The sequence below is a fragment of the Seriola dumerili genome, unplaced genomic scaffold, assembly GCF_002260705.1.
Source record: "Seriola dumerili isolate Sdu_G_001 unplaced genomic scaffold, Sdu_1.0 BDQW01000258.1, whole genome shotgun sequence".
In the NCBI taxonomy this organism is placed as follows: domain Eukaryota; kingdom Metazoa; phylum Chordata; class Actinopteri; order Carangiformes; family Carangidae; genus Seriola; species Seriola dumerili.
The window spans coordinates 2128403-2148815 of NW_019174513.1; the positions used below are offsets into that span (position 1 = coordinate 2128403).

A 20413-nucleotide genomic window follows, 5' to 3' on the forward strand; every position below is an offset into this window, starting at 1 on the left:
TCACGAGTGAGTAAGTTTCTCTGAAGTGCTAAAATTGATTCATGAAAACACACAAATTGCAGCCTTCAAGTTCTGTTTGAAAAACAGTAAACAATACATGAGCTGCTGCACATGAGACCTATTAAAGTAGTAACCATGACCACGTGATAAAATGGCTTTTTCAATGATACTAGAAGTTCATTAAAAATATCCAACTCATGCCAGCTGCAACTGCATACTTCTCCACTTGGTTCTGGTGCTGCAGGCTTTATATTGTATCTAAAACTCTGAAAAAAGCAAAAGCACTTGAATGTGCAACAAGTCCTATTTGAAATGTTTCTACATCATTCTACAAACATACTTACTGATGCACTGGGAAGGACACTCGCTCATTTCCAGCTCTCTGAATTGCACTTCTTCACACTGAGTCTGATTTGGTTATGAACAATAATGTGACCCACAAACTTACAGAAATGTTTTTTATTATTATTTACATATCATTCAGCTCTTTATTGAAGCTTCATGATGTTTATACTGAGCAGCTGTACCACTTTATCAGTTTAGATGCCTTTTGCTTAATTATATGAACATTTATCCAAAAATTCAGCATGGCATGTTTGGTATGCAAAGAAACCTGGGGATCTCTACTAGAATTTAAAATAAAGTTCAGCTTGTTTGAACAATGTTTGGCTGCACATTATGAGTTTGTTGTGACTGACTGGCCCAGTGGTGGGCTGCTGCTTGTTAAGGCGTAAGTGAGATTGATGAGCATGGATTACTATTCATTTTACTTTAATTTTACATGATAAAACAGTGTGCAGTGGGGATGATATTTCTAATTTCTTCACTGTTAAACATGGTTGTAATCATTAACTTCCTCTGCAGAGCAAACCTTCTGCCTTGTGTGTCTGTGCTTTGCTCTCTGAAGGCCAGAAGTGGCTTTATGGTTCGTGAAAAAGAGTGTTTCATACATAAACTGTATTCATTTTGCTCTTTTCATGTTCATAGAAACAAAGATTCCACCAGAGATTGGATTCTGCATGAATAGGGCAGGAACAGTCAAAATGGGAGTGCAGAGGCCTTCCACTGCTTCCTCCACTCCAACGGCCACTCTGCAATATTCCCCACAGTACGGTACATGCAGATCGCATAGCAACAAAGGCCTATGTCTGGCCGTTGTCTGTTACTATCGCTTGAATGCCCCTTACACATGCATGTATGCGCGTACACATGAGCTCACGTGCAACGCCGTCACCAACACCTCCTCCTTCTCCTTCTATCCCATATGCACAGCTATCTTTCCACCTCACACACACTATACACCTCCCATGCCACCCCCCTCCACCCCACAGCACCACCATCACTCCATAATATTCATGGGTCGTCCATTCCCTCTGCCCCCTCCCCCCATGTGCACACAGCTCACCGCCCACTCTGCCGCCCCCACTTCCCTGCCTGACAACACCACCGCCCGCCATCCCATAATATTCATGCACACGCTCCGCACACATTCATACACAGCAGTGCATTCGGCTCTTTGTTGGCAGAGATGCCTGAGCAATGTGAGCGTGCTCATGCACGGCAGTCATGTTTCTGCCTGATATGATTATTCCATCCGCACTCAGACTGCTGAGACAGGTAGCCCTCAAGTGCAGAGAAGTACCAAAGCAAATGAAGGAGAAAGGTGGTGGGTCACACTTCTATCTCATAATGACCTTGGGGGGGATGTGTTCACAAAGTCCAGAGTTACCCTGAGGCAATCATCTTTGAATGAGGCCAATCCTACATCCCATGGTCAGCATCAGTGGACAAAGTAAGACCAGTTCAGTTGCCCCACCTCACAGTCTCTCAAAGTCTGCTTCCACCCCCCACTATAAGTGAGGGAATGCAAGTCATCTCTATGTATATGTCATGCTGACGCTTTAACAAGCATCTCTTTGGGCTCTGCAACCTGGCTACAGTCAATCAGTACCAGACCATTTCAGCATGATAAAATGTCCACAAAATGGGGGAAAGATAAAGATAAAAAAAAAAAGAGGGCAAGTTATTTACGAGAGAGGGGTGAAGCGATGAGCATAACAGAGGCGCCGGACATGACAGTGGCCAGCTCATCACCATGGCGTTGCTGTGGGAGACAGCGGAAGACGTCACTTGGAGAAACAGGGGACACAAAGGAGGAATACGACATGAGGAGGACAAAAAAGGAGGGAAGGGGGCCTAGAAGGAACCTGTCTTTACAGATATAGACAGAGGAAAGAGTGTGTGAGTGTGTGTGTGTGTTTGTGTGAGTGTGAGAGAGAGAGAGAGAGAGAGAGAGAGAGATAGAGAGAGAGAGAGAGAGAGAGAGAGGGTGTGGGGATGGGGTGACCATTTACTGAGGAACTGGGTGTCAAAGGGTTCAGGTAAATTGGCCACCAAATCCTGGACTGGGACTGAGCAATAAATAAGTTTGTCTCATCAGGTGTGACAAGACTGAAGCACAATCTTTTTTTCACTTTGATGACCTTTGAGATTTAAAATAAAAAGTCTTCAAGGTTCAATATATCCATAAAATTATGGAAATTACAGTGGTCCCATCCTAATCAACCGATGCAAATTACAAAGGATACAAGATATACCCATAAAATAACCATGGATAAAAACATCATAAAAGTAACAAAGCCAAAATCCAGTAACTAAAATTTGTTCAAAATTGAATTAGCATCAGAATCATCTAGTAAAAAATCATAACGTTGTATAGAAATGTGCAGTTTTTGAAACAAAATAACATGTAAGCTGCAGAAGGCAAAAGCTAGTTAAAGCCTGCTGGCAATATAGCTACAGCTTAGCTAAAGCTAATGTTCCCACTTTTTATCACCTGTAATTGAAAAATGTATTTTGATACTTCAGCATCTTAGTAACTGAATTTGTTAAACTCCATGAATAAGGCACAAGCTCAATATAATCATAATGTAGAAAAAAAACATAACACCAGATTAACTATCTTGCTAAAAGCTAACTAACCTAGTTTAGCAAAGTAGCTACCAAACAGTAGCACATAGCCAGATAACTTCTTCCTAGACTGTCGTGGAATTAATGTGCAATTATGTGTATAAGCAACATTTAAATCACATATTTAACCGTTTTAAATTATAGAAATTCTTTAACTATATTAGTGGACAAGAAAGCTGGAATAACAGTTTGTTTGCTTACCTTTTATGCAAGGGCTATGACATTACATTACTGGCTGTACAAGACTAAAGGAGGGAAAACTACCAAGTACACTGTTAAAAAGTAAACTTAAACCGAATAATTATTCTCATACTGTGCAAGGGATTTGCAGTGAATAAAAAAATCATGCAGTATAGTTTATGTTATGCTGTCTGTTCCTCAATGTTACACTACAGCATAAATGAATAAGTAAATAGTATTTTAGGGTCTTTTCTCAAACATTAAATCCACACACATAAAGTCATTCCATTTTTTTCCCCTCAAATTTATGTTTCACAAACTTGCTTTGTTATTCTTCGCTACTTTTTCCTAACCCCGGTGTAACACCCATCCGCTCTCTTCCTTGTGCCCTGCTTTCCCTCCTATCTCGTGATTTATTTGCCTCAGTTCCAATATTTGTCGGCAGTGTGTTTTCTTCCCCTTGTCTAAATGTCACCCCTTCTTCTAAGACAATATGGGGAGTGGGAGAGAGGGAGAACGAGAGGGCAAATGCAGGGGAGATAGTGGAAGGGGAGGGGGGGACTCGTAAAATGAGCAACAAAGTTTGGGAAAATTAAACATTAGGTAAGACACTTTCTCACATGCATATGCTTATAAGTGGAAACAGAAATGCTTTGTCATTGTTTTTGATGTGAGCATCTTGCAGGACATCTCATGGATCAATACTCAATATACAATACTTTCAGTAAAAGGAACAAAAGGCTGGAATTTGTGCTCTCTGTGTCGAGTTTCTCTGTAGCTAAAGCACTCCAGAAGATACACATAAGCATGCATACACACACGAGGAAATAATGGGACACATTAATGCATTTGTGATAATCATTTTGAAGACTGCAGCCCTGTGTCTCCAGCACAGGCTCAGATTTTAGGTCTCATGCTAAACAAACACATAGGGCATACATGCACTCTAAATACTTACGTAGTACAACTATTATACTTTTTCAAAGCCTCCTCCTCCCTCGGCATCACTCCACACCCAGGATCACGCCTGTCCTCTCTCTCCCACCCTCACTCTCTACCTCCTTTATAACCCATCACTCCCATCTCCTTGCTCTCACACATTCTTGCTGTTTCAACCTGGAATGGACGCATTTGTTTTCCTGGGACTGAACCAAGTACCTGCGGACACAATGTTATTAGGCTTTTATTAGCACTTCTGGATTTTAAGATTTGTTTCTGGGGGTAGATTTTTTTTTAAATTTGTCCAATTAAATTGGAGATGAGGATTAATTTTTGAATTATAAAAGGATGAGTTTTACTTGTAGTTCGTAAAACCCTCTTGTGAGCATGCTTTTGCCGTCACTGACAGAAGAAACTGATGAACGACTTTGCTGACTAAAATTTGGACAAAATTTGGTCAAACAAAAGGGAAGAATAACTGGATATCACAGGACTATGAACTGGTAAGAATCAGTGTTACTGTGGCAAACTGGAAAGACATTTTGACTGGGAATTGCAGGAGAAAAAACTTTTGGTTGTATACCAAAACTGAATGATAAACAGCCTGTAGAGTCTTGGAAAATGTTTTGTCTCATATTGCAACTTTTAAAGCTGCACAGCAACTCACATAAACTGAAACACTGATATATTAATAAGGAATTGTTTAACTGAAGATTATTAAAAATGTCTTATAGAATTGGATGATTAACAAATTCAGCAGTGGATTTGTCACTAATCTGTTAATTTGTCATTTCAACAGATATGAGGGGATCATCCCCAGACCCTGGACCAGAAACATAAACCAACACCAGACACACAGACGGACAGATCACTTCAACTGTGGAGACGGGCAGCGTGCTGTCCAAAGACCCAGCCTGACGCACGGAGACGGACAGACAGACAGACAGTCTGATGCCAACTGTCTCCACTGTCAATCTCACGGCACCACTCCTCCTCCTGTTGCTATGGGCAACCCACCCCACCATGGCAACCAACTGGCTGTAAGTCTAGCGTGCGAGGGAGGAAGAGAAAGAGGGAGTTTGTTTGTCATGCTATAACTTTTAAAAGATGGTGACATGTCTCTAAATCTCTTTCAGTTGCTCCCCTCTCTTTCTTTGTCTCAGTCCTGGTGACCTTTTCTCTTTTCTTTCTCTTTGCCTTCACTGTGCCTTCTCTGTCTTCTTCGCCCGGTCCTGCCCTTGTTTCTGTCCTCTCTAAAACTCGTTACCTCTTCATCCTTTTTGTCCCCTCTCTGCTCTTCCTCTTCTTTCTCCCCCCTCCCTCTACTTAATTATACATCTTCCTTTTTTTGCCCTCCAAATCTGCTGTGAGTCACTATACCTTTCCCCATTTTTCTGCCCCAGCTCCCTGGCGAGGCTGCCTCGCTCCAGGCCTGTGTCCGGTGCTGCCCCATGTGCACGGCTGAGGGGGCTGACCCCAGGGCAGGTGGGGGTGTGCAGGGCACGGGGGGAGGTCATGGAGTCCGTACGCAAAGCGGCAGAGATGGTCATAGAAGAGGTATGGTCAGAGAGCAAATAGTCTCAGGGGTCATGACCTGCACGCATCATCATTATGTGATTATTTTTTGTCTCATATACATGTTGTTGTTACAATCGGTGCAGTGGAGCTGTTAAGAGCCCCCTTTTTGTCTGTTTTGCATGTCACTGTGTAACGCAGTGCCAGCACCAGTTCAGGAATCGCCGTTGGAACTGTTCCACCACCCCACGTGGGATCAATGTATTTGGCAGAGTCATGAACCAAGGTATGCTCGCTGCCGAACTTATGTCATGCAGAATTACCTCCTGAAAAATCTAAACATTGAGCGACTCTCACACGCACTTCAGAATCAGGATTTCTGCATCCTGTGCTCTATTTTAAATTCAGGCACTCGTGAGGCGGCCTTTGTGCATGCTTTGTCCTCCGCAGCTGTGGCAGTGGCGGTGACCCGAGCCTGCACCCGCGGGGAGCTGGAGAGGTGTGGCTGTGACAGGAAGGTCAGGGGGGTCAGCCCCGAGGGTGAGCTTGGATTCTGTTGCATGAAAATGGAACGGGTAAATCCACACTGAGTCACACGGACCGACAGACCGACAGAGCATAAAACTACTGCCTCACTGTTTTCTGCTGGTTGAAACTTACCTATGTAACATTTAAGTCCACGCTCCGGTGAGTGACATCACCATCAGCTGTCTCAGACAAAACAACATTACCAACTGGATTGTGGCAATATCTATGAAAGACTGAAACCACAGAGAGCAGTGTAGCGTTGCTTCTGCTTTATGTGATCCAATGTGGATTTTCCATTTACCAGTCATCCACTTTCAACTTGAAAACGTCACGTGAAATAGTTCCAAGGCTCCAGTTTTCCACACTACTGTTTTTCTGTCCCACCACAGGTTTCCAGTGGTCTGGGTGCAGTGACAACCTGTCCTATGGTGTGGCTTTCTCCCAGACATTTGTGGATGAACCAGAACGAGCCAAGGGGCTGTCAGCAGGACGACCGCTTATGAATCTCCATAACAACGAGGCTGGTCGAAAGGTTGGTGGCAGCACTTTTTCACAAACTGTTGTTCATTTCCAGCTCTAAAATCTGTGAGAATGTAGTGACAATCTGCTCCACTCATATTCACTATCCTGTCATCCTCAGGCCATCCTTCACAACATGCAGGTGGAGTGTAAGTGTCATGGTGTCTCTGGCTCTTGTGAGTTGAGGACTTGCTGGAAGGTCATGCCTCCATTCAGGCGCGTCGGCGTTGTGCTCAAGGAACGCTTTGATGGAGCCACAGAGGTATCAGACTACACCTTCTGCTTGTTTCATATTCCTTAGCTTAGCAGACGAACACGTGAAGAAGTCATCGATGCAGATACTTTATCTGAAACTTTGAAAATATCCACAATCTGTCCTTCAACATCATCCTTCTCTTAGGTCCGCCTGACTCGCATAGGATCCAGGACAGCCCTGCTCCCCCGTGACCCCCAGGTCAAACCCCCTGCTGCCAGAGACCTTGTGTACCTTGCGCCCTCTCCAGATTTCTGCCATCTCGACCCTGACAACGGTATCCCTGGGACTGCTGGTAGGAGATGTAACGGTAAGATTGACGGCAGGATGTATCTCAGAGGAAAATAACCAAACTTACAAATCAAATCAATTACAGAAAGTGATGCTCCTCTTTTCTAAAACACACTCCAGGAACTTCTCGGCTGGCACCAGACGGCTGTGAGCTGGTGTGCTGCGGGCCAGGGTACAGAGCGGGACGGGCTGAGGTGGTGCAACGCTGCTCCTGCAAGTTCTCCTGGTGCTGCTCAGTCCGCTGCCAGCAGTGCAAGAACACAGTCACTATTCACACCTGCAGAGTGTAAGACGGCCCAAACAAGACCAAACTAACTGACCTGAACAAACCACCAGACAGACACTTTGGAACACAAAGACGGAATAAGGACAACACAGACACCAAACTATCGTACATGTTGGCCAAAAGTAGGTTTAACTAACTCTCATCTCGGAGCAGCGAAGCTAGAGTTAATCCTGTTGTAAAAACTGCAAAGTTAGAGCACATACAAAAACAAAGAACGATGACAAAGCATCAGCAGCGAGTAAGCCACAAACGAAAATCACTTCCACCTTTCTTGACCTTATTCAACACGGACAAGTGGTTTGTGCCTTACGCATGCACACATGAACACAAACATACTTGCATTGAACAGCTACTCTCACATTGAACTGACAAAGCTTTTGAAGCTGAACTTAACCAGAACTAACACAGAAAACATTGCAGCACTATTTTTGTTTGATGCAAACTATTTGCATTGTATGATAGACTAGCAGGTCGTTGAAAGATTTACTCTATTTATGTTTTCTTCTCTATTCTGGTTTATTTATTTGCGTATCTTCACTTCAGCCTCCAGCAGTGACATCTCAAACAGCAAGAATAACTTCTACTTACACCAGTGTCTGTCTTGTGTTTTGTCCCTCACTGTCATCTCTTCTGTGCCCCTGCACAAGCAGTCTTTTTAGGTTTGATCAAGAAATCTAATAAATACAGTAGTTTTATCCAACAGATGTTTCTTGAGTTTCTTATTAGCCAGACATGTTCAAGATGTTTCGCTTGAAATTCTCGACTAAGGCGCATGAGTTAGCTGCAAAGATAAAGGTACCCTGTGAAGTTTTTGACCACTAGAGGCACTAGGAGCAATGTTTTAAAGAGCGGGTCTCTGTTTTAAGGCTGGAAAATACATTTCCAGAAGGCATTTTAAGAGGCTGATTCTGCTATATTTATACAAATTTTTACATTGTTTTTTTTTCCCCCTTTCTGTTTCAACCCCCTTTCCGATAGGAATTGTATTAGACAGTGTGATTGACACCCAGATCTGCACAACACATTGTTGAGATTTGGGGATGTGCCCCTGCAATCAGTGGTTACCCATAATACCCTTCTCTCCATAGACCCACAAGGATGTTAATGTGTATCACTGGGGAACCGTTATCCAAGCCTTATATCATATACACTCCTGCCATGTGCAAAAAGCCATACAGTGAGTGTATAGTGCATGCAAGCCATGAAACACGGACTGAGTCACCTTGCAATGCACTGCCAAAAGGCAGAGAAGTAGACAGCTTGTTGATGTGAAGAATGAAGGTTTCAAAATATAAAAGATTGGTTTTCCTTTATGAAAAGGGAATGTATTCAGCACATCAAGAATACACAGAACGTTCAAGTCAAAAACACTGACATAAACATAACTAGTCGTTCATCGGACCATCAACAGCTAAAATGATCTCTCTTATGATTTGTTGTGCAGGTGGCATTCTCACTCGAACATACATAACAATGGCTACTTCCAATGTCATTAAACCATTTTTATTAAAAATATCCTGTGATTACAAACACCCAGAAATCTACTAGCAAAGGTTATCATCTCAATCTCTATCGAGATTAAGATCTATTGAAAATATTACAACTTAATTTGTTATATTATCAATCACTCAAAGTTGGTAGTCTAGCGATGAAAAAAAAAAAAAAATCTGGATAAAATAAAAAGTCAAGTTTCAAAATGAATAACTAAATTTCCCAAAACAGAGTCACAGAATTAATACAATATACACAAAAGGAGAATAAAATAGAAATTCATAAGTCACCTTGAGAAGGGAAATTGGTGAAAATGCACTTGGCCTCCCGCAAATGTCAATGGGAGTTGGAAGAAAATCATTTCAAACAGCTACCTTTGTCTGGAGTGATAATAAATCTCTTGTGCTTTCATCAGGGTCAGAAAAGAAAGCAAATAAAGTACCACTTAACATTAAGTTGCCCCTTTAAATGTACAAAACAAAGTTCTCTAAAAACTTAATGTTAAATGTAACTAAAGTGTTTCCCTGTTTATATTTCCCCACATTGGGTTTAAAAGCCCCGATTGATTGCAAGAAGCAAAACACAGAGGAGGCCAAAGGCAACTATATAAATGAATATTTCTTCTTCTTCTTTTTTTTTTTTTTTTTCTTTAAATGGAGCAACAGTGACAGGCAGGGGGGGCCCGCCCCACCTGAACATTTGTAGAGAACACTGCAATTTTTAAAAGCTTTCAGAAAAGGAGTTAGGTGACACTTACTGCATTTACTGCATGCTGAAGTTTTGCTGCCTCAGCCTCTTTCAAAGTTTATTTTGAAGGCACAATCAGTGTACACGTGTATTAGAATAAGTCTCAATGGCATTGTACCTCCCTTCCCCTTTTGTTTTGTCCTTTTTTCATATTGGCCATTGATCTTTCTGATGTTTTGATTCACCCCACCTATTTTCTTACACCATTACGTCTCTCTTTGTCGTTGTTCATCTATAGCAGGACGCACTTTCTCTTGGTTTTGGTCTCTGGAGGCTCCAAGGCTGCCAGGATGGCCTCGTCAAACACATTCTTAAGCCCTCGCTGGTCGTAGAAGAAGAAGAGAGAAAACAAGAGTTAGAGAGAAATTTTTTTGCTGTCATTAATGCCCGTTTTACCAAATATGCTGCTTTCACTTTAAAAGTGTGGTGAAAACTTGTCCCACACCTGTGTCAGAGCAGAGCACTCCACGTATTTTACAGCCTTGAGCTCACGCGCCAGCTTCTCCCCGCTCTCAGGGTATAGGGGGCGCTGTTTGTTCTTCGCCAGCTTCTCGATCGTGTTGCTGTCTTCCCGCAGGTCCACCTGTGTGCCCACTAACAGGAAGGGTGTGCGTGGGCAGTGGTGAGAAATCTCAGGAACCCACTGAAAAAGAAAAACAACAAAAACATTAAATTCATATTTTCTTCTTTCCCGGTCATGTCTAGGACTGGGTATCAATCCTTAATATTCTTTGTTGTTAAACGAAATATGGCTGGCATTAAATGTCTGGTCAGATTTGTAATGTTGTTTACTTACTCTTTGATCAGATAAGTCCTGATTTACACAATTCTGCCAATTTTATATGGTTTTACTATTATTTCTGTTTCAAAAATATTGAATTTGAAAACTTTGGCTTGTTTATTAAAGGATTTTATTATCTATCTATTTCTCAGTGTGACAGGTGATAAAATGATCTTTTAGGTATCAGTACAGTATCATATCTGCTCCAGCTTCAGCCCAATCAGTGAAAAAACATGATTAAAAAAAACTGACCTTCTCTTTGACGTTTTCAAAAGATGAGGGGGAGACGACAGAGAAACATACAAGGAACACATCTGTCTGTGGATAGCTGAGAGGACGCAGCCTGTCATAATCCTCCTGACCTGAGAGCAACAATCACAAAACCAGAAGAGCAGGAAAGTTTTTCTATCAGTTTCAGAATGACAGAAATGAGAGAGAAAACGAGAGATTTCCAAAGACATTCGAGTTACCCGCTGTGTCAAAAAGGCCGAGTGTATAGGGCTCTCCCCCGATCATCACTGTCACTGCATAATTGTCAAAAACCTGTGAGCACACAAAAAAAGAAAAATTATTTGGCAAATCTGATTACACCGTATTTCAACCATGAGGAAACGCACAGCACTTTTTTTTTTTTTAACATGACTCAGTGTGTATTGATTGTTCTTACCGTAGGCACATATTCTGAGGGGAACTTGTTGGTTGTGTAGGAGATCAGTAAGCAGGTCTTTCCTACTGCACCGTCTCCTACCACCACACATTTTATAGTCTGCATCTACAAGCAAAGACAGAAAATAGGAAACATCACAAGAGTGTTGCGCAAATACAGTAGATCAGGGAGCGGAAGTAACACACAAGCACTCGAAATACTTAATAGTGTTAACCATGGTTTCATATACAGTAAATGACTCAGCATGAAGAATGGAGGCACATTTACATCAACAGACCGGGCAACATTAGAAGCAACAGACTGATGAGGGAAATATTTTGTATGGAGCAGTGGTACATTTATTCAAGTGCTGTATACACGTGCAGTTTCAAGTACTTATTCTTTAATCGAGTATTTTCATTTTCTCCTACTTCATACTACAACTTTACTAAACTCCTGATAATCAAATAATCATCTGTCTTTTTTGTCAAGTATTTGTAGTTTCTAGCAAGAAAAACAAGAGACCTGAAGATGTCAAAATTGTAACAAAAAAAATGATTAAGGTCATTTTAAACAAAACAATTAGGCTAATTGAAAAATGTAATCAGAAGATGAATTGATATGACTACATAGTTGTTAGCTGCAGCCCTAATAATATATATGTAAGTAGTAAATAGGTTTTGCTAATAATAACAAAAAGCCTTTACTAATATAATAACATATTAAGCTCCATTTGGCCCAGCCACAACATTAAAATGGTTCTTAGATGTATTTTTTTATGTACTACATTAATTTGAGAGCTAAAGTTACAAAATATTTTTCATTTAATAATTTTACATACATAACACCTTATGATCTTACACTCAGTTGCCAAAACAAATGCAATCTAATCCAGCAGTCCTGCAGTAAATCAAACCTTCATGAAAGCTCTAATTGAGTTTTTGCTGAAACTGTTTTAAAGAGATATTGACTCAACTGTATGATCCTTTATGTATTACACAGAGAGCTGTTTCTGTCATTCAGCCCACCCTCATTGAGGTGAATAAAATAAAGAAAAACCTGAACAACACCTGTTAAAATCCACTGTAGTTTCATAATTAATCATTGTCAAAAAAATGAAGATGAAATTTCCATCATACTTTTCCACAGCTCAATGTGAGATCACCACTTGCTTGTTTTGTTCTGAACAACAGCCCCAAACCCACATTTACTCAGTTTACAATGATATAAAACAGAAACTCGGAAATCAGTGGAAAAACTGGAAGTAAAGAATCCTTGGGAGTTTCTGACGATTCAGCTAAGATATAGTGTTGGTGATTTTATTATTCCCGCTGTGTGCTGTTTCTCTCAGTTCTCAGTGACTGAGAGATAAGCACAGCGGAAGAAATAAGAAAAACCTTCACATCAGTCGTACTAGGCTTGTTATTACATGTGCCTGCAAAAGTTTATTGATGAAAGTGAATCACTTCCGCATATGTTACATACCAAAGATGTTAAAGAAGGAAAAAAAAACACACACACACACAAAACGACGGCCTATTTGCCGTGTGTCATTTAGAGACGGTTACTCGCAAACACTTCCGCTAAATAAGCAGCTCATCGGATAAACTGAGAGCTGAAAACTGCTGAAACTTTGAGCACAAACAGGGAAAACTTATTAGTTATAATCGACATAAAACGAGCAGTAAGCACTGAGCCTGATTGTGGTTATTAAGTGACTGTATTATCTCAGATTGATAACGTGTTACAGTGTCTGTCAACCGTCAAACTCGTGTCTCAGTTACCTCACTTACTAAACTAACTCCGGCCCAATCCGGTACAAAAAACACAAGAAAATAATCGCTCTACTAGCGGTGACAGTTATGACAACTTCATTAACCAGACTTCTGTTAGCCAACTCTAAATCAAGCTCTGGAAACTTTACCTCTTTAACGCGGATTTATAAATCCAGTAAACATGCGCTTCCTTTCTGTAGATACTTTATATTGTTCAGGACACTCTTCTACATGTGTCCCATAGTCTAATTAAGCAGAATTAGTTAATTTAGGCTGTTTTTCTAACTGTACTCACCGTTTTTCTTCAGGCAGGTTAGGCGTTGGTTACATCCGGGTTTGAGGGTCGAATTACTTTGAGCGCAGCCGTGGACAAGACGAGTCTCAGTCCCAGCTGAAGAATAGAAACACCGTCCCCTGCTGGACAGAAGACATATCTATCTATCTATCTATCTATCTATCTATCTATCTATCTATCTATCTATCTATCTATCTATCTATCTATCTATCTAACTATTTGCTCAATCCTGCAAAGTGTGGTGTTCAATGTGTTTTTGGATTTTTGTTTTTTTTTATAATAAGCTCTGATATTTAACTAATAGACCAGCCCTTCACACTGTGTTCATAGTTTTATAAAGATGAAGTTGCTAAATTCCTACTGAACATTTGATTGACGTGCACTGTAGGTACAAACAAAACAAAACAAAACAAATGGCAATTATCAATGATCCTTTGTCAACATCCATAACCATGAGAATGTCTCTTGAAACAGGTCATAACCTAGTTTATGGCAGGACCATGTTGTTGGATATTTGCATTCTGCCTAGTGTCAGTCGGTTTCAGACTTTTATCTGTTTGCTTCTCTTCTCCTCCCTGTGCCCACATAGGCTATACAATATTTTAATACAGCCAAATTCCCAGTAAAGTTGTTCTCATTTACATGTTTTTTCTATTTCTGTTGTCAGACAACTGAACAATGAAATAGTCACCAAACACATAAGTTAAAGACAACAGCTGTGCAATTGTAACATTGTGCAATTTTGGCTGTATTTAATTTATGATCACTGAGAGAGAAAGTTAAAATGACAGAAGAGTGTTTTCACATCCAGTCCTTTTTAAATGAACCAAACTCAGTTTAACTCTCCTGTTAAAGTGGACAAACAGAAACGAGTTCTTCAAGGGAACTGGGGAAAATCAAACTCAAGTGGCACGTGGTCGACCAGTGGTGAAATTATGATCACTTACTCACTCAGTCAATCAGCAACATTGCGATTATGGCTGGCCCTGCTGTTGCAGTCCAGCCAAAAAAGAAAATTTCTTTCAGAGTGAGAGAAACAATGATAAACTGTAAAAAAAAAAAAAAAAAAGAAAAAAAAAGTATCAGTATAAATGACATCAGTTTGACTGATGAATGCAAGTAAATCAGTTGGCAGTGTGGGTGTTGTGAATATATGAGGACTTTTGGAGTCCATTTGTTCCAGGCTCTTGTATTTGTAGGAGCAGCTGTCCTCTTGTTGTTGACCTGGTAACCAGGATTGGACTACAACAACTGTGTTGACCAATCCAATGACAAAAACTGCATCAAGATTTTACAGCGGAGTTCCTCATCAATTCCCTATAGGTTAGGGAGCTCTGATTTTGTCAGAAGAGGCATCACTGGGAAAAGATTTGCACTGGGATGCATGGATCCACATGTCCATTTCAGCTATCTGGATGGCAATTGGGGTCGTCAACAGCACATCGTATGATCCTATCCAACAGGGCTGCTGTCAGTGTTTCCTTGTGAGATCACAACCCACTCTCCAGGCTGGATGTTGTAGAGTTGTGCTGATGTAGGCTCAGGAAGGGCAGCTCTTACCTTAGGGAAGATACGCTTCAATGCATGGTTAAGTGCACAACAATATGTTGACATGTTATCATCCATCCCTGTCAAAATCAACCTATATTGAGGAAAAGGGGTGTTTGTCATCTGCATAGGACACCCAGTAAGTATCTCATACAGAGAGAGTCCAGTTTTGTTCTGTGGGCAGCCTCTCATAACCAAAAAGGTTGTCAGTTTTGTTTTCAGACTCTGGTTATAACTAGCTATAGCCCTTTCCACTGCACCTCCACTCTGCACATAATATAATATAATATAATATAATATAATATAATATAATATAATGTTATTTTGGTTAAAAGTATTTCACAGACTTAATAGTGAAATTATGAAAGAACATTGTTATGAAAACCTCAGAGGAAATGAAATACTTTATTTTGAAAAATAAAGCGACAAGAAATCACAGTTGTTAGCTCTGATGCTAACTTGATAGCAGTGTTGCTTCTCTTTGTCAGAGGACTGACTTCCGTTTTCATGTTTGGTCCAGGTTTCTGGAATTTACTATCTACTAAGACTCTGAGCTATCTGTCGCTTTGGTAAACACTAGCGGGGATTTAGTACTTCCGTGACGGAGCTAGCTAAAGGTCCTCCATTTCAGCCTGACCAGAGTTTTGATTCCGTTATTCTGCTTCATCCTTGAAAAACACGACTGTTTACCTAGCTAGCTGGCTACCATCAGCCAGCTGAGTTAAATCACCTAGCATGTTTCGGTTCTTGAATGACGTTGATGACGACCCCTACATGATGTAAGTGCTGGCATTTATTACATTTTATTTAAACGCTCTTCTCTCTGTGTGTTTTACGAAACGTACGTCTTGGTTCGCAAAATAATATTTTTTTCCCGGTGGCTTGAAGCAGGTACCTCTCGTTACTCTAGCCAGCTCTCTGGGCCTACGGTGGTCCACCATATTGGATAGACAATAACAAAAAAGCTGTCAGAGCTCAGCAGCATTTGGTTGATCGAGTAGTTAAAATATCAAATGATCACTACTCGTATAGCTTCCTGTTGCTTCCCAAATAACGTTGCAGCTCCTATCATATTCGTTGCAGCCACGTTAAGGCTTTTGCAGGTTTAATTAATGGCAGTTTTCCAGTCTTCTCCAGCCTAGCGTGCTGACATCTTTACATTAGTGCATTCCCACAAATGGCAAATGCATGGAAGTGAAAATTGCTGTAGATTACCCTACACTTTACTAAATACTACATACAGTACACTACTTTTAGGCACTAAGAGTAAAGTGAAGAAGCTCTCAAAAATAATGCCATGAATTGTTTTTATTTATCAGCTAATTTCATACAAAGTAAAGTAAACATAAAAAAACTAAATAAAATCAATATTCAGTGTGACCACCCTTTGCCTTTAAAACGACACCAGTTCTTGCAGTTGCACAGTTTAAATTATTTGCCAGGTAGGTTGTTCCAAGCATCTTGGAGAACTTGGAGACGCTGTCTCAGTGTCTTCTGTCGTTTCATGTCTTCATGACTCGTTGTTCTTCTTGTCACTGAACATAGTTCTTTATGACTCTGGCTTTATGTTTGGGCTTGTTGTCATGCTGCAGAATGAATTTGGGACTGGTCAGATGACTCCCTGTTGGTATGGTGTGATGCATAGGAATCTAAACATCTAAAGAGCCTTCATTCATAAGAGCTGATTAAAACTGGTTAAGTAACTGTGGTTAATAAACCTTTGCTATGTTAGAGCAGATATAATTAATTCAATTCCAGTAAACTATTGCTGGTCCTAGTTGGGAGAACTGTGGGCTGTGCAGTGTTGTCACAATTAGAAGCATTGTTCATAACGTTTATAATGTCAAAACAAAAAGTGAATCCAAATTAAAATCACTATTTTGCAATATTGGTTCAGGTTGTTAGACTGGATGGTTTGATATGCAGACCGGGTTACAGGAGATTTTTGAGACTAGGGCCGAAATAAAAAAAACCCAAAAAGATAAAAATCTGAGAAAACTAGCCGATCCACACATTTTGTTTTTTGCTTGAAAAATGATTCAAATACGTTCATCAAGTGTCTTAATTGTGGATTAATTTTGTGTCAGCTAACTAATCAATGGATTGACTAATCATTTATGCACCATCTAGGAGTTATTGGCATTTGTCGTGATGAAGGGAACGTAGCTGAAAATAAAGCATGGTGTGTTAGAAAAGAGTTGTACAACATATTGTGTTTTAATTTTGAGAAACTTGCATTAAAGCTTTAAAGATGAATAATAATTAGATCAGAAAGGATATATTGCCACTATTGTGAGTCATTCTGAAATTCCTTCCACGCTTCTGAAAACAAAACAACATCAAGAGTATCCCATACTCAAAATTAAATAATGCCATTGCAATGTAATAATTACCGGGTCTGAAACTGGGCTCACAGGCAAGAGGATGTAGAGAGACCCCTTGTCCAGATGATCTGTTACATCCTGTCCTTGATAAATTTGACAAGCTTCTCTCCCTGTATCATTTTCAGCTTTCCTTGACCTATGTGAGTGTAGTTTACACAGCTACACTCACAGTCTATTCACACAGAAAAAAAAATCCCAAAATGTCATAGATATTTCTGATTTCTTCTAGGGATCCATTTGCAGCTCACAGGCAGCAAATGAGCCTGTTTAGCCCATTTGGCATGGACCCATTTGCGCTTGCCCCTCAGATGCAGCCGCATCGTGCACCACGTAGACAGGTAACATGCTGCTCTTTTGATGGATTTTACTCTTGTGTTTTTCTGTATCGTTCACGGTAGTTTATTTTTTTTTTTCTTTTATACTTTTTTGATTTTACAATTATTGCACGCTTTCTCCTAGGCTGGTCCTCTGGCCCCCTTCGGCATGATGGGAATGGTGAGTAGTTATGTCTTTGACCTCTTTCGTTAAAAGACTTTCTGCAGAACAAGATTGTAGAAAGTACAGTCTTGTTCGGGAAAAGCAGTATACAGATATTCAGGGTTTTTTAAGTGCAATACGAAGACAAACTTCAGGCAAGTCCACTTGCCTTCATATAGAACTTAGAAATACCATGAACTGGATGACTGAGAACCTTCAGAGATATTCAGGGTTATGATCAACAGGGCAAGGATAAGGATTTAATAAAGCTCCCTGTAGGGTTTAGATAAAATTTCACATGAAGTTGTTCTCGATGTTTCATCAAATGAGAATTTCAAAAGATCTCCTTTTTAATTAATTTTTTTCAGGGTGGTGGATTCATGGATATGTTTGGCATGATGGGAGAAATGATGGAAAACATGGTGAGTTCTGTCAAACATTCTCAAATAAACAAAGTAATTACCCTCATGACTGACATATGTATCTGAACAGTGCTCCATCTCACGCTCCTGTTTTTTTTTTTCTCTACTAGGAAAGAATGTCAGGTACACCAAACTGTCAGACGTTTTCCTCTTCAACAGTGATCTCCTATTCCTCGTCAGACACAGGGGCTCCTAAAGTTTATCAGCAGACCAGCGAAACGAGAAGAGGCCCTGGAGGGGTGAGAATGATTTAAATAGCTCACAGGTGTTAAAATGCTAACAGTACAGGTAGGGAGTGCTTGTTAGTGCATTACAAGTAGACCTGATTATTTTACCCATTTACATGGGGTCTTCATCCTTTTCTAGTCCAGGTATGACTTTGGCTTTCTGGCCTCATTAACACATTAAATGATCAGTACTTGTAGTGACAATAAACACATCATGTACAGTATAAATATCATAGTTGTCATACAAACATTTCAGACGGAGTTCATGCAGAGTGCAGAGCATCCTGCTTGTTTTAGTAAACTGAGTTGCCTGTCACTTTTCACCTCAGATCCGTGAGACGCGGCAGTCAATGAGGGACAGCGAGAGCGGCTTTGAGCGTCTCGCCATCGGCCACCACATCGGGGCTCGTGCACACATAATGGAGCGTTCACGAAATCGCCGCACAGGAGATCGTGAAGAACGGCAAGACTTCATTAATCTTGATGAGAGTGAGTCACTGGGGTAGAAAAGATCATTTTTATGATTGTTTCAGCTGTTTGTAGCTAAAGTTTGAATTTCAACGAGAATTACATTTCTTATTCTTGGAGTTTAACACAAAGGAAGTACAAGAAATCCTCCAGCTTAACAAGAAACAAAAGTAATGTTATTTATTAAAGGTGAATAATGCCGCGATTACCTGAGATATCTTTTTTTATGTGTTACTTACCACCCTCCCCTCCATCCCTGCTAGCTGAGGCTGCAGCGTTTGATGAGGAGTGGAGGAGGGAGGCTGGAAGATACGTTCCCCCGAACGCCCGGGGGCTGGAATACGGCCGAGATCGACGGGCAGGAGGTCAGCAACTGGCTCTTACTGCCCCTCCTAGCTCAACACCCCCACCAGGTTATCGGCATGAGTCCCCCAGACACCGTCAGCCCCAAACCCGCCCCCGTTACGACTGGTGAGAAGGTAAGAGAGGTATTAAAGGACGAGTTGAGCTTAATCATATATATATTGTGTTGGTATATAGAATATACAGGCAGAAATGGCAAATATTGATAATGCTACAGGTTCCATTTTATTTGTCAGTTTTTACCCTGAAAACAAGCACATGAAGTGACACCAGGGTCTCTGCATGAAAACAGTGATCTTGCAGGTTTATTGCATGTTACATTGTGTGATAAAGGTCTAAAAAAACTGCATCTCATTGAGCGGTATCAGTGTCAGTATGTATGGCGAATGTCTGGTGAATAATATCACTACGATGTAAAAGCAAGAGAAGAAAATATGCAGGTCATCGCCTCATGACATCCATCTCTACTGCCCCAGCGCGGCAAAAACCTGCAGATAAGGTTTTTAACAGCTGTGATAAATTGTCCCTAAATATTTGATCCTGTCACCAAATCTCTAAATTGGAAATTGTTTGACATGTCATGTAGGACCACTGATTTGAATTAACAGCCATGGTTCGTGTTGGGCTAAACCAGAATCCTCAGTTGTTCGATGAAAGCTCTGTTGATTCCATCTGCCTGTCTGTCTTTTGTGATTAGTTGTAATAAACGCTGTGGCTTTGGTCGGCTGCTCCTGCAGGTGTCACACTTGACGAGGCGACCAGATGGAAGGAGTTGAGGGAACATTTCCCCCGATGCTGTGAACCACGCTGAAGACGGAAGTTGATGATCGTCACAACTGCCCGTCGTAAATGTTTGATATGACTGGACTGTCTATACATAAACAACATATTACACACATATACACACAACAAAACCCCACACACTTGATAGTTACATTTACAGTTCAACTTCTCTACTGTTACATACACACACACACACACACACACACACACACACACACACACACACACAAAGTGGAACCCTTGTGCAAACATGGGTATAACTACACTCACTTTATATATACTCATTCTCAAAACTTGACGTGTTTTTGCCCACTGCACTAAAGTGCTACAGTATACAGTACATCTGCTGTACAGTCCATTTTATGTTTGTGAAGACACTAGTGTGTCGGTGAATTGAATTGTATACTGTTAACTAATTAATCTAACTAAATAAAAGTTCATTAAACATTGTTAGATAATTGCAAATGTGTCTCTGCTGTGGTTGTGTTTGAGGTTGCATGTCTTATATTATGGAGTGTTTTTTTT

The 20413-nt window shown here is 40.6% G+C and overlaps 3 protein-coding genes across 3 annotated transcripts; 2 read left to right on the plus strand and 1 right to left on the minus strand.

Annotated features, from left to right (window-relative positions):
* The first annotated feature begins 5040 nt into the window (after positions 1 to 5040).
* Positions 5041 to 7485, plus strand: LOC111230085 (protein Wnt-4-like). The gene is made up of 8 exons (XM_022756661.1): positions 5041 to 5129; positions 5493 to 5646; positions 5806 to 5890; positions 6013 to 6144; positions 6522 to 6664; positions 6773 to 6913; positions 7052 to 7214; positions 7316 to 7485. Exons 1-8 carry the CDS (start codon positions 5041 to 5043, stop codon positions 7483 to 7485), a joined length of 1077 nt encoding a protein of 358 aa, XP_022612382.1.
* Positions 7486 to 8968: 1483 nt separating this feature from the next.
* On the minus strand, positions 8969 to 13295 carry LOC111230104 (cell division control protein 42 homolog). Its single transcript, XM_022756688.1, has 6 exons — positions 13217 to 13295; positions 11168 to 11272; positions 10971 to 11043; positions 10753 to 10862; positions 10165 to 10362; positions 8969 to 10041 (listed from the first exon to the last, which is right to left on the minus strand). The coding sequence occupies exons 2-6, from the start codon at positions 11270 to 11272 to the stop codon at positions 9952 to 9954; spliced, it is 576 nt and encodes a 191-aa protein (XP_022612409.1). The 5' UTR covers positions 13217 to 13295; the 3' UTR covers positions 8969 to 9951.
* Positions 13296 to 15228: 1933 nt separating this feature from the next.
* Positions 15229 to 20332, plus strand: mlf2 (myeloid leukemia factor 2). Its single transcript, XM_022756672.1, has 8 exons — positions 15229 to 15543; positions 17378 to 17486; positions 17608 to 17643; positions 17994 to 18047; positions 18158 to 18286; positions 18604 to 18763; positions 19006 to 19221; positions 19843 to 20332. The coding sequence occupies exons 1-7, from the start codon at positions 15500 to 15502 to the stop codon at positions 19215 to 19217; spliced, it is 744 nt and encodes a 247-aa protein (XP_022612393.1). The 5' UTR covers positions 15229 to 15499; the 3' UTR covers positions 19218 to 19221; positions 19843 to 20332.
* Positions 20333 to 20413: the final 81 nt, after the last annotated feature.

What these genes read in the sequence shown, in the direction of transcription:
- LOC111230085 (XM_022756661.1), top strand. Translation starts at nt 5,041, where the DNA reads ATGCCAACTGTCTCCACTGTCAATCTCACGGCACCACTCCTCCTCCTG. An exon ending in TGGCAGAGTCATGAACCAAG is followed by an intron (nt 5,891 to 6,012) that starts GTATGCTCGCTG and finishes TTTTAAATTCAG; the next exon opens with GCACTCGTGAGGCGGCCTTT. An exon ending in CAGGGGGGTCAGCCCCGAGG is followed by an intron (nt 6,145 to 6,521) that starts GTGAGCTTGGAT and finishes GTCCCACCACAG; the next exon opens with GTTTCCAGTGGTCTGGGTGC.
- LOC111230104 (XM_022756688.1), bottom strand. Translation starts at nt 11,272, where the DNA reads ATGCAGACTATAAAATGTGTGGTGGTAGGAGACGGTGCAGTAGGAAAG. An exon ending in CCTCAGAATATGTGCCTACG is followed by an intron (nt 11,044 to 11,167) that starts GTAAGAACAATC and finishes GTGTGCTCACAG; the next exon opens with GTTTTTGACAATTATGCAGT. An exon ending in TTGAAAACGTCAAAGAGAAG is followed by an intron (nt 10,363 to 10,752) that starts GTCAGTTTTTTT and finishes TTTCTTTTTCAG; the next exon opens with TGGGTTCCTGAGATTTCTCA.
- mlf2 (XM_022756672.1), top strand. Translation starts at nt 15,500, where the DNA reads ATGTTTCGGTTCTTGAATGACGTTGATGACGACCCCTACATGAT. An exon ending in ATCGTGCACCACGTAGACAG is followed by an intron (nt 17,487 to 17,607) that starts GTAACATGCTGC and finishes GCTTTCTCCTAG; the next exon opens with GCTGGTCCTCTGGCCCCCTT. An exon ending in CCTTCGGCATGATGGGAATG is followed by an intron (nt 17,644 to 17,993) that starts GTGAGTAGTTAT and finishes AATTTTTTTCAG; the next exon opens with GGTGGTGGATTCATGGATAT.